Source organism: Danio rerio, chromosome 5 (assembly GCF_052040795.2).
Source record: "Danio rerio strain M-AB ecotype USA chromosome 5, GRCz13ab, whole genome shotgun sequence".
Classification (NCBI taxonomy): Eukaryota; Metazoa; Chordata; class Actinopteri; order Cypriniformes; family Danionidae; genus Danio; species Danio rerio.
This window is the reverse complement of record NC_141025.1, coordinates 7687501-7700232: the sequence shown is the minus strand read 5'-3', so window position 1 is coordinate 7700232 and position 12732 is coordinate 7687501. Positions and strand designations below refer to the sequence as shown.

Below are 12732 nucleotides of genomic sequence, written 5' to 3'. Positions count from 1 at the left end.
GGGTGCTTTCACACCTGCCTTATTTAGTTCGATTGAATCACACTAGAGTTCGTTTCCCCTTTTGGTGTGGTTCGTTTGGGCAGGTGAGAATGCAGCAATCGTACTCGAGTACGCAACAAAAGCGGACCAAATAAGCGTACCGAGACCTGCTTGAAGAGGTGGTCTCGATACGCTTTCAAACGAACCCTGGAGTGGTTCGTTTGTGGTGAGAATATGATCCGTACTAAAACAGGTCCAACCGCAAAGAGTACTGCGCATTTTGGACTAATCCAGCTGCCGTAGGCCGATGCGCTGTGCATTATGGGATATGGAGGAAAAATATTTGTTGACAGCGCTTTACCAACAGAAAGAGAGAGAGAGAGGAAAACATTACCTGATGGATCGTTGGTAATATTTCCGCAAGAGGACCATGGCGCAGTTTAGCTAAACTAATTCACGCCTCCTCCTGAAGAGACGAGTGATGCATTAAACACTGTTTTCCAGCCGCGGCCGCGCTTCATTTTTTGTAATGTATAGTTTGTCTAAAGCAGCGACACAATCGGCCAGTGCAGTCGTCCCTCCAGAGTAAAAACGACATTTTGTGTCTGCCAGTTTTGTTTACCTGCAGGAGTTCATTGGCATTTTCCTGCACGTGAATTCTGACCAATCAATAAGTAGTTTCAACTGGTTCGGACCAAAGCCAGCAGTGTGGTTTGAAAGCGACCCAAAGACTGCAGAAAATGCAACAATGTATCATGTATTACCCTTGGTCCGGACCGAATGAAGCGAACTACAGATGTGAAAGCACCCTTAGATACTGTTTGACAACTTGTTTGTAAGTTAGCAGGTTTGGCATGCTGTCCCGGGAGAGAACCCTTAGCTCGGAGATAGTTGAGCCCAGGGCTCCCGCCAGGTCCATATAGCATGTGAGGGGAGTACGAGGTCAGGTGTTCTCGAGAGCTCCCCTCGGCAAAAGAGGAAAGGAGGAGAAGGGGTGGATGGGGGGTTTCTTTGGGAAACGAAGATAAGGGAGTAGTTCTTAGCTAGGTTACTTATAGTGAGTTTGGATCAATCTGATTGGCTGGCTAAAGAGTGTAGATGAGTGGCCAGCTGCAGTCAATCACATCACGTGCTCCTCTCGAAATTAGTTTGTGCAGCTTCATTTATCAGAACTAATGGAAACTCAGGCCCTGTTTACACTAGTGCGTTTTAGAATGAAAACGATCCGCGTCCAGCGTTTCTGAACAGCTCTCCGTCCACACCAAAACACTGAAAACGCACATCACGTGACCACACACGCACTCTCTGGCATGCGCTGCAGCCCATCTACCTAGATGAAAGTATTCATCAAGGATCTCCCGCTGGATCTAATCTCACTATATTTGCTAAACGTGATATTTAATTCATCTTGTTGTCTATTTCTAACAACATATTCCCCGACTTTGGCCTCTTGAATCTATTACTTGCTCTCGGGTAACGTGTTTTGGCTGAGCGCAAAGCTAAATTAATAATTAATCTAACCACGTACATTCTGTATATTGACTGATCGCTTGCCTTTATTTACGATAATGTATAAACTTATTATACATTATACTTTTATAATGGTCATTATTGATTATTAAAACTGATATTCAGCAAAAGAGAGGGCATGTTTCTTAATTTCAATGAAAATGAAAGGAGGCAGTAATGTTAGGCTTCGTTTTATTATGAATACGCATACAGTGAAGATGACGCTCATATATTAAGCACAACACCTCAACATTTCTGCTGTCTGTTAAGTTGTTAATATCAAAATAAAAATAGCAGTTCCTTCATGTTTTTATTTTATTGTTAAAAAAGTGAAACAATGTAGCCAGAGTGATGTGAATGAGGTTATACAGTACACTGTTCCCTTTGAAGATTTACCCGATGTGTCCTCGGGAGTCTGTTTTCCATGTCAAACTTGCGAAGTCTGAACTTACACGGAGAGGATGCAGGACTGAACTGTGTGTAGGCTACTTAATATTGCGGAAAAGCCCCAATCAGAGAGGCGAATGTCTGCAGCCCCGCCTCCGTTGTCAGATGTCTCCGTTTTGCCCCATCCACACTGAGACGGAGCAGCAGCATTTTAGGATGAAAACAGCCTCTCCAGCATTTCCAAAACGCTCTGTTTTCGGCGCTCGAAAACTCCAGCGTAGTGTGAATGGATGGTGTAACCGTAGCAAAACTTATGCGTTTTCAAACTTAAACTTATTAGTGTAAACGGGGCCTCAGATCTAATGCAACTCATTGCTTTTTCTAATGCTGGACGATTCATCACTCTCCTTATCCATCAACCAAAAAAGGACTCAAAAAAAAAAAAAAATCCTGAAACTATGACTGGACCCATCTGCTCCAACTGATCTATCTTGGAGGCTCTATCTACTGGACATTATCAGCCTGGAATACCCCACTGCCAAAATAAATGGAGCCATTAAAAAAAACTGTACAATATAGGTCAAATATGAGAGAGACTGTATCATTTATGTTTCAATCCTTATTTTGTACTTATTATTACAATATTACAGCTTTTACTTTTTATTTTACATATTTTGTTGGGTGGATCTCGGGCTTTGTTCAAAATCAAAATGTTCGATAAAAAAAAAAAGAAAGTAAATATTAGCATTGGAGTAAAAATCTACTTGTTTAATAATAATAATAATTAATTGATTCATTCATTCATTTTCTTTCCGGCTTAGTCCCTTTATTAATTCGAGGTCACCACAGCGAAATGAACCGCCAACTTATCCAGCACGTTTTTAAGCAACAGATGCCCTTCCAGCTGCAACCCATCTCTGGGAAAATAATAATAATTCCTTACATTTATACAGCGCTTTTCTTGGCACTCAAAGCGCTTTACACATAGGTGGAAATCTCCTCATCCACCATCAGTTTAATAGTTTAATAATGAACATTACAGTCAAAGTAATTTTTTAAAAGTTAATAAAAGGGTAACATTTCTAAAATTAGTGATTTTAAAGAAAATGGTCCCAAAATAATTTCTTAATTATTAAGTTTTAGTTATTGAGGTGCACTGTCATTGTACAAGAGTGCGTAGCAGGAATATTTCTCCTTATAGATTTAAGATTTCTTTGCTTGGCTTAGCTCTGTTGCTTGGAATGTTTTGCCTACGATTTTTACAGAGATTCAATTTGAGAGTGTTTTAAGGGAAATTCAAAAGTTCACACTTAGCTGATGATTGATTATAAAGCTTGTTTGGCATGCTGTCTTGGGAGAGAGCCCTGAGCTCATAAGATCCTCGAGCCCAGGGCTCCCTCCCATTTGCAAGGCGAGAGGGGAGTTTGAGCTCAGGTAGATCTCGAGAACACTCCTGCTGTAGTAGCCAATGAACAGATCGTGATTGCTAAGAGATAACGACTTTCTAGGAGCATGTCTATGGTGCTGATTTGGATTAGTCATTAACTTGAGCTGCATGTTTTTAAACGGAGGAAGGAACCCGGAGGAAACCCACGTGAACACGGGGAGAATGTGTAAACTCTGCACAAAAACGTCCGCTGGCTTGGTAAAGACTAGAACCAGGGACATTCTTGCTGTGAGGCAACAGTGCTAACCACTGGGCCACCGCGCCACCCATCTTGGAAATGAGGAGTAAGGGTGGAAGGGGGGATTCTTCAAAACGAAGATGGCTGTTATATGGAACTTAGGTAATTTATAGTGGCAAAGGAATGGTCTGATTGGTAAATCATAGATTGAATAATGCGGGACCAGCCGCAAGCAATCATAAGCACACGATCCTCTTGAAGTAAGTTTATAAATAAACTTCACTGAAAAAGTGGTTGTTGTACAGTTGAAGTTGAGGATTTTGTTGAGAGCTGATGATGTTTGCACTCCATTTATGATTTGCTTGTTCATTTTTTAAGAATGTCGAAGACCATAATGCAAATAAGCCTGTGGCTTTTTTGTGTATTTTTTCCTCGACAGTTTTTAAAATATGTATAAACTAGTCTAACTGGACTTGTTTGTATATTTTTGTTCAAACTGTCAAAAAAAATCAATCAATCAAGCAAGCATACTCATGGAAATAAACAATACACTACCTGACAAAAGTCTTGTCGCCTATTCATGTTTTGGGAACAACAAATAATAAGTTGACTTCTAGTTGATCATTGGGCGTCAGAAGTGTCTTATATGAAAGCCAAAGGCCTCTAGATTACACTTATTTTACCACAATAAAATATGATCATGCCTTGATTTCACCTATTTCATTAGAACAGTAAGGTCTGACTTTGCTTAGGCAAAAGTCTTGTCATGTAACAGAAATAATGTCCAGTATAGAATATAAAGTCCTGCTGCAGTGGAGAAAGAATGAATATTGTGTCTGACTCCATCATGAGCTTGGAGGACTGCATCCATACATCTCTGCAATGATGCAAATCACTGATTAATAAAGTCATCTGGAATGGCAAAGAAAGCGTTCTTGCAGGAGTCCCAGAGTTCATCAAGACTCTTTGGATTCATCATCAATGCCTCCATCTTCATCTTACCCCAAACATGCTCAATAATGTTCATATCTGGTGACTGGGCTGGCCAATCCTGAAACACCTTGACCTTCTTTGCTTTTGACCTTATACAAGTCATAATTTATATTCAAATATATTTTTCAAATATGAACTTTGATTTTGGATGTGACTAATCGCTTGACATACACTGTGTACATACAACCAGGCAGTGCATTCTGTCCACTCTTTTTTTTTTGTCAAAAGAATGAAATAATGACTTACTGTTTGGACCGGCAGCCATAGCGCTGAAAGCCGAGGTGGAGGTGGAGCTTGTGTGGTCAGCTGGCGGCAGGAGGACGGGGCTGTTGAAAGTGTCAGGCGGGGCAGAGGGCGTGGCCGTGTGCTGGATGGTTTGAATACTGTGACCTCCATCAGCTGCGGAATGAGACGACTGACCCTCAAACTCCTCCTTCACCATCAGCTCTCCACTTGGACCTGCACACACAAAAAAAAAACACATTCACTCATCTGTGATGGGCAACACACTTATTTGAACATACTTCTTGTAAGGCTGGAATACTGGGTTGGGCTGTCTGGGACAGTCGTCAAATGGTTCAGATCTTACCTTGTAGGTAGAGGTTACTATGTCAGTATTGGTAACCATAGGTCGAGGTGGACACCCATGACATGTGGAGTCCCACAAGGCTCAATTCTGGCACCTCTTCTGTTCAACCTTTATAAGTCCCTCTGAGCCAAATAATGAGAAGCAACCACATTTTCTACCACAGCTATGCTGATGACACTCGGATCTACTAAGTCTTACTGCCTAATGACTACCGCTCCATTGACACCCTCTGCCAATGTATTGATGAAATGAACAGTTGGATGTGCCAAAACTTTCTTCAGTTAAACAAAGAGAAAACTGAAATCATTGCATTTGGGAACAGAGATGAGGTTCTCAAGGGTAATGGGTACCTTGGCTCTAAGGGTCAAACAAATAAGGTCAAGAATCTTGGTGTGACTCTGGAGTCAGATCTGAGTTTCAATAGTCATGTCAGTAAATCAGCGTATTATCATCTCAAAAACATTGCAGGAATTAGATGCTTTGTTTCCAGTGGGGATTTAGAGAAACTTGTTCATGCTTTTATCAGCAGCAGGGTGGATTACTGTAATGGATTCCTCATCGGACTTCCAAAAAAGACTGTCAGACAGTTGCAGCTCATCCAGAACGCTGCGGCCAGGGTTTTGACCAGAACCAGAAAATCAGAGCACATCACACCGGTCCTCAGGTCTTTACACTTGCTCCCAGTTACATTCAGAATAGATTTTAAAGTATTATTACTTTTCTATAAATAACTAAATGGCCAAAGACCTCAATACATTACAGATTTGCTTACTGAATACAAACTGATCCCTGATCTTTAGGATCATATAAACTAGAAATTTCAAGAGTTCAGTCAAAGCAGGGTGAATCAGCAGCTCAAAAACTTAATTTAAACTTAACTTAAACTTTCTAAAACTTAATTTGAGCATGAGAGGGTTAAAAATTATGACATTTCTTCCTAAATTAAAATTAAATTAAATTACAGTTTGTCAAAATACATCTTTAGACAACACAATAATGTTTTTAGAAAAAAATTAAGAAATCAATATATGGCAGAACAGCCCTAATTTTCCATCACAATAAATTAAAACATTTTTTAACCAATTGTAAATAAAAAAAAAACATTATATTTAAAAGAAATGTTCTCAGACCTTGAATTTCTATAGAATAAAACAAATATTCATTCATTCATTCTCTTGTCGGCTTAGTCCCTTTATTTATCCGGTGTCGCCATAGCGTAATGAACCGCCAACTTATCCAACAAGTTTTTACGCAGCGGATGCCCTTCCAGCTGCAACCCATCTCTGGGAAACATCCACACACACACACACACACACACACACACACACACACACACACACACACACACACTTTTGTGAAAAGTGGGGACATTACATAGGTTTCCATTCATTTTATACTGTTCAAACCGTATATTATATTGCCCTCACCCCACCCCACCCCTAAACCAAACCATCACAGGAGACTGTGTGTGCAGCTTTACTCTCTGATTAAACTCATCCTGTAGGATTTATAAGCATTTTGAGAAATGAGGACGTCACCAATGTCCTTATATTTCACCTCCTTTTTGTAATACCTGTGTCATACCCATGTCATTATACAGATTTGTGTCCTGATATGTCACAAAAACACGCGTACACACACACACACACACACACACACACACACACACACACACACACACACACTCATACACACTCATACACACTCATACACACTCATACACACTCATACACACTCATACACACACATACACACTCATACACACTCATACACACTCATACACACTCATACACACTCATACACACTCATACACTACGGACAATTCAGCCAACCCAATTCACCTGTACCACATGTCTTTGGACTGCGGGGGAAACCGGAGCACCCGGAGGAAACCCACGCGAACGCAGGGAGAACTTGCAAACACCACATAGAAATGCCAACTGAGCCGAGGCTCGAACCAATGTAAAACAAATATTAGCACACCTAATAAAGCTAAGGAAAATGAACACTAAAATCCCCCTCACCTGGGCCGCCCAGCGTCAGAACAGACAGATCTAACAAAAGACAAAAGGAGAAAATCATGTAAATAAATATTATACAAACAAAACTCAAATACACCGTCAACCTGACTTCCTCAAGTAGGACATGTTCCTGGATTAACATCTATTTTGATCCTGGAACAACATTCCAATCAGCCAATCAGAATTTAGGGATATGTTAACAGTTAATGTTAAGTTTAGGTTTACGGTTATGTTTATGCACTTCTACTTCAAGGTCACAGGTGTCAAACTCAGTTCCAAAAGGGCCGCAGCTCTGCACAGTTTAGTTCCAACCCTAATTAAACACACCTGATCAAACTAATTGAGTCCTTCAGGCTTGTTTGAAACCAACAGGTAAGTGTGTTGGAGCAGGGTTGGAACTAAACTGTGCAGGGCTTCGGCCCTCCAGGAATTGAGTTTGACACCCCTGTTCTATGGTGAAAAGAAGGTCCCGCCTACAAGTAAAGGAGCCAATCATCAATTGCTATAGACTGACGAGACTTCAGGGGAGGGGCTCGGACAAGACATAAGTTTCTGCAGATTTTGTGTGATTTGGATGTTTGGAAATTAAACTAAAGACACAGTTGTGGTTTCATTTTATTGGTGATTCCTAATATGAAATTCAATCGTAAGCTTGGCAAGCAGTTTTGGAGAATTGTATGTTTTCCCATTCAAACACACTGCCCCAGAGGGGTTTTAAAGATGGCCGCCGAATGAAATGACTTGCCTTAAAGGGACTTTGGTACAACTCCCCTCTGAGTTTGGGAGTAATTTACAGCTATGTAAATTATTAAAAACTTATGATCCTGGATCAACATAGATGTTAAATCCAGGATTGCATCGTACGTGGAAAAATCAAAACATGCTAAAATATACAACATAAACACAGGTCCTTGCACATATTTTTAGCATAATAAAATTTTTAATCACAGTAAGGTACCAAAAAACAATTTACCGATGCTTGGAGAAACGACCCTCTCGTAATGGTACGGGTTTACACAAACATTGTCACACTTCAGGTCAAAGGCAAACTGGCAGTATTTGACATGTTTCAGCTCGTTCTTGTGCAGGTCCGGCCAACGCCACAGCCGCGCGTAGATGACATGAGGAAATCCTTTACGACCTGCCACCTGACAAACAAATCAAAAGCATTTACAGGAGAACTGATAAAAGATTATACTGCCATTTAAATGTTTGAGATATATATATATATATATATATACATACAGTTGAAGTCAGAATTATTTGCCCCCCTGAATTATTAGACCGCTTGTTTATTTTTCCCCAATTTCTGTTTTGAGCAGAGCAGATTTCTTCACCACATTTCTAAACATAACAGTTTAATAACTTATTTCTAATAAATAATTTATTTTACCTTTGCCATGATGACAGTAATATTAGTAATATTAGTAAATAATATTTTACTAGATATTTTTTCAATATAATTTGGCAAGTTATTGTATAACGATGGTTTTTTCTGTAGATTAGGGAGAAAAAAATAGCCTAAAGGGGCTAATAATTTTGTCCCTAAAATGGTGTTTAAACAATTAATAACTGCTCTTATTCTAGCCAAAATAAATCAAATAAGACTTTTTCTAGAAGACAAAATATTATCAGACATACTGTGTAAATTTTCTTGCTCTGTTAAACATAATTTGGAAAATATTTTAAAAAGAAGAAAAACATTCGAAGGGGGCTAATAATTCTGACTTCAACTGTATATATACTCACACAGTTGAAGTCAGAATTATTCGCCCCCTGTTTATTTTCCCCATTTTCTGTTTAACAGAGAACAGATTTCTTCAACACATTTCTAAACATAACCGCTTTAATAACTCATCTCTAATAACTAATTTATTTTATCTTCGCCATGATGACAGTAAATAATATTTGACTAGAAAAATTTAAAGACACTTCTATACAGCTCAAAGTGACATTTAGAAGCTTAAAGGTGCAGTAGCTGATTGTGTTCAGAAGCATTTTTTTGTTGTGCTGGCTGAAAGTCTCTTCACAGTCTAATAATAATGATTACAGTAAATGATCTAAATGTGTTTATATGTATTTTTACATTCTGGATAAGGCATAAAACTAAAAAATTAAATATTGTCGAACCGACATCTCTCATAATTGCGATAAGTGGCTCAATCTGTCTGTCAGCAAATGCAGATTTGGGCTTGCCCGCCGTGCATGCACGCTTAGCTGGGCATGAACAGTGGCGAAATCAAATTCTGAATTGAAACTTTTTAAACTCCTGAATCACTCCTGAGTTATTTTTGCACGCTGGAGGAAGGACGACACCATGGCCAAAGTATTTCTGTTAGACAGGTAATGTTCTGTTTTAAAACTATTTAGCTTCATGCAGAGCTGATGCAGACTGGGTTGTGAATAGGTTTTACAGTATGCACAGACCTGTTGTTCTGCCACTGAAATCTCCCGGTGAAAGATTGATTTGACTACTTTCGGTTTGATAAGGGCCTTTTACAGCATCGATAATGTAGATTTATATTTAGTTTAACAACAAAACATCAGTAAATAGCGCTATTCTGCCTAGTCTGCTTAACTGAGCTGGATCTGCTTTTATATTCACATTTGGTCATTTCTGAACAATGACAGCCTGTGACGCGCTCCCTATACTGTTTACCATAGTAGGTAATATTCGCTCTGAAATATTAGTAAGTGTGGCTTTGTAATAAATGAAATTCCTGCACGCCAATGGGCCAACCACTATGTACACGTCTAACTGGGGAATGACATGAACTAGTGGGTTGTCTGCTGTCGTGTCGCGGTGGGGGCGTTCGCAATTTCCGGAGGCGTAGCTTTGAAATGCAGTCCCTCCCCTGCCGTCCAAAGCTAATATGCTAATCGATTAGCATTTTGGCAGATCACCTACTGCACCTTTAACTAGGTTAATTAGGTTATCTAGGCAGGTTAGGGTAATTAGGCAAGTTATTGTATAACGATGGTTTATTCAGTAGACTACTAAAAACAAATTGCCTAAAAGGGGCTAATAATATTGTCCTTAAAATGGTTTTAAAAAATTAAAAACTGCTTTAATTCTAGCCGAAATAAAACAAATAATAATAATAATAATAATAATAATTCCTTACATTTATATAGCGCTTTTCTGGGCACTCAAAGCGCTTTACACACAATGGGGGAATCTCCTCATCCACCACCAGTGTGCAGCATCCACCTGGATGACGCGACGGCAGCCATTTTGCACCAGACCGCACACCACACACCAGCTGATTGGTGGAGAGGAGACAGAGTGATGAAGCCAATCGGAATATGGGGATGGTTAGGAGGCCATGATGGACAGAGGCCAGTGGGCAGATTTGGCCAGGATGCCGGGGTTAAACCCCTACTCTTTTCGAAGTACATCCTGGGATTTTTAACGACCACAGAGAGTCGGGACCTCGGTTTAACGTCTCATCCGAAAGACGGCGCTCACTGAGCAGTATGGCGTCCCTGTCACTATACTGGGGCATTAGGACCCACACAGACCGCAGGTTGGGCGCCCCCTGCTGGCCTCACTAACACCACTTCCGGCAGCAACCTAGCTTTCCCATGTGGTCTCCTATCCAGGTACTGACCGGGCGCAGCCCTTCTTAGCTTCAGTGGGTGACCATGTGAGAGTTGCAGAGAGCTAGCTGCCGGCTAAGACTTTCTCCAGAAGAAAAAATATTATCAGACATACTGTGAAAATTTCCTTGCTCTGTTAAACATCATTTGGGAAATATTTAAATAAGAGAAAAAAATTCAAAGGGGGGCTAATAATTCTGACTTTGTATGTTGTAAACTTTAAACTCGCAGCGTTTTGGTCACATCCACAATGCATGGTTATTTTTATTAACAAAAAAATACCAACAAAAAAAAACTTCAAAAACTAACTTAATTTTCTACAAAGCTATAAACGATTAACATTACACAGTAAAATGGTCAGTTAATAGACAGACAGACCTGCAGTCTACCGTCCAGCGTGCGCTGTATAGTCACGCATTTACTGGGATGAGCTCCGTTTGTGGTGATGGCAGTGATCAAAGAGTCCAGCTCATCTTTCTTCTCTTTCAGCTTCTTCACCAAGCTCTCTATGGCTCGTTTGGAGAAGGACTCGCTCTCTCCACCCTGCCGATGGCACATGAGGCTGTGGACGATGCTCAGGCAGGCATCATTACTGGTGGGTGTGCTGGAGACGGACATGCTGCTGGATTTACACTCAACCACAGGCGAGAAATAAACAAATCCAAGACCTTCGATCCTCCCGAGCTTCAGTCTTCACACCCTGATGTCGAGACGCGCACCACACTGGCCTGATTAAAAACAAACAAAGAAAAGACGCACAGATTGTAAACAGGACTTAATGAACATTATTATTTCACTGTGCATCGTGCTGTTTTAATGAACTATCAACAGCTATTGGCTTTATTTAGCTGTTATATTTCAATTTTGTTGATTATAAATGTTCTCAATTTATTCCAGAAGAGTATTGCACAACAGTGGAATCAAGAAAGCCAAGATAACAGCATGGCTTGACCTAGAGGAGGAGGCTATGTGAGGGATACTTTTGGGCCGCACTCGCCAGCTGCACTTCGTTAAACACTATACTACGATATGCAGTGATTTTCTTTGAAGATGGTTGTGAAAAATACGCTAATACACTTTAGTATGGTTCAAAACCTTTTTACTATAAATTACTATTGTATTTTAGTTGAATTACTGGTGTGTGTGACCGGTGCAGTGCTTTGAAACAGTAGTAATGTATGTAATTGACGCCTAATCTCTTGCTATACACTTTGTTAACCCGTGAGGGTGTTTAAACCTTTGAATCAAAAGGCGAAGCAGTCACGTGGGTAAAGGCGAAAATGAAGCTTCGGACGTCACTGATCACATGATTATGACAAAACGAATCAAGCTCTGGTACACTGCTTCACTACGAGATGTATCGTTTTTTTTGATACATGCTTCGAACCTTCGGTGCAAATAGTCATTCATTCATTCTCTTGTCGGCTTAGTCCCTTTATTAATCCGGGGTTGCCACAGCGGAATGAACCACCAACTTATCCAGCAAGTTTTTACGCAGCGGATGTCCTTCCAGCTGCAACCCATCTCTGGGAAACATCCACACACACATTCACACACACACTCGTACACTACGGACAATTTAGCCTACCCAATTCACCTGTACCGCATATCTTTGGACTTTGGGGGAAACCGGAGCACCCAGAGGAAACCCACGCGAAGGCAGGGAGAACATGCAAACTCCACACAGAAACGCCAACTGAGCTGAGGTTCGAACCAGCGACCTTCTTGCTGTGAGGCGACAGCAATACCTACTGCGCCACTGCCTCGCCCCGGTGCAAATAGTCACATCACTAAAGCTTTCTGAAGCAGTGAAGCGCTCGACTCAATTGTATCCGAAAAAAGGTTCGTTACTTCAGGGGCTCCCAAACTTTTTATCCCGTGACCCCTAAAATGATAATGCCAGTGACTCGCGACCCTCAATATCCTCTGAGGTGGTTATAAATACAGAGACCTTGCATGCAATGGCGCACACACACCAATAGACCCAAGTCTATTTTATAGTAACTATAAGCTACTATAGTAACTATAT

The 12732-nt window shown here is 40.5% G+C and overlaps 1 protein-coding gene across 7 annotated transcripts in view; it reads right to left on the bottom strand.

Moving 5' to 3' along the window:
• The window catches only part of smad4b (SMAD family member 4b), a 724234-nt gene that overhangs the window by 708021 nt on the left and 3481 nt on the right, over positions 1–12732 (bottom strand). For all 7 annotated transcript variants that reach the window (XR_015490767.1, XR_015490766.1, XR_015490768.1 and 4 more), the window contains exons 2-5: positions 11082–11431; positions 8077–8251; positions 7107–7136; positions 4740–4952 (exon numbers count right to left, since the gene is read on the bottom strand). Coding sequence is in view for 1 of the 7 variants with exons in the window: in XM_087253229.1 (XP_087109355.1) it covers positions 4740–4952; positions 7107–7136; positions 8077–8251; positions 11082–11321 (658 nt within the window). In the remaining 6 variants the exon portion in view is untranslated. The remainder of the gene's footprint in view (positions 1–4739; positions 4953–7106; positions 7137–8076; positions 8252–11081; positions 11432–12732) is intronic.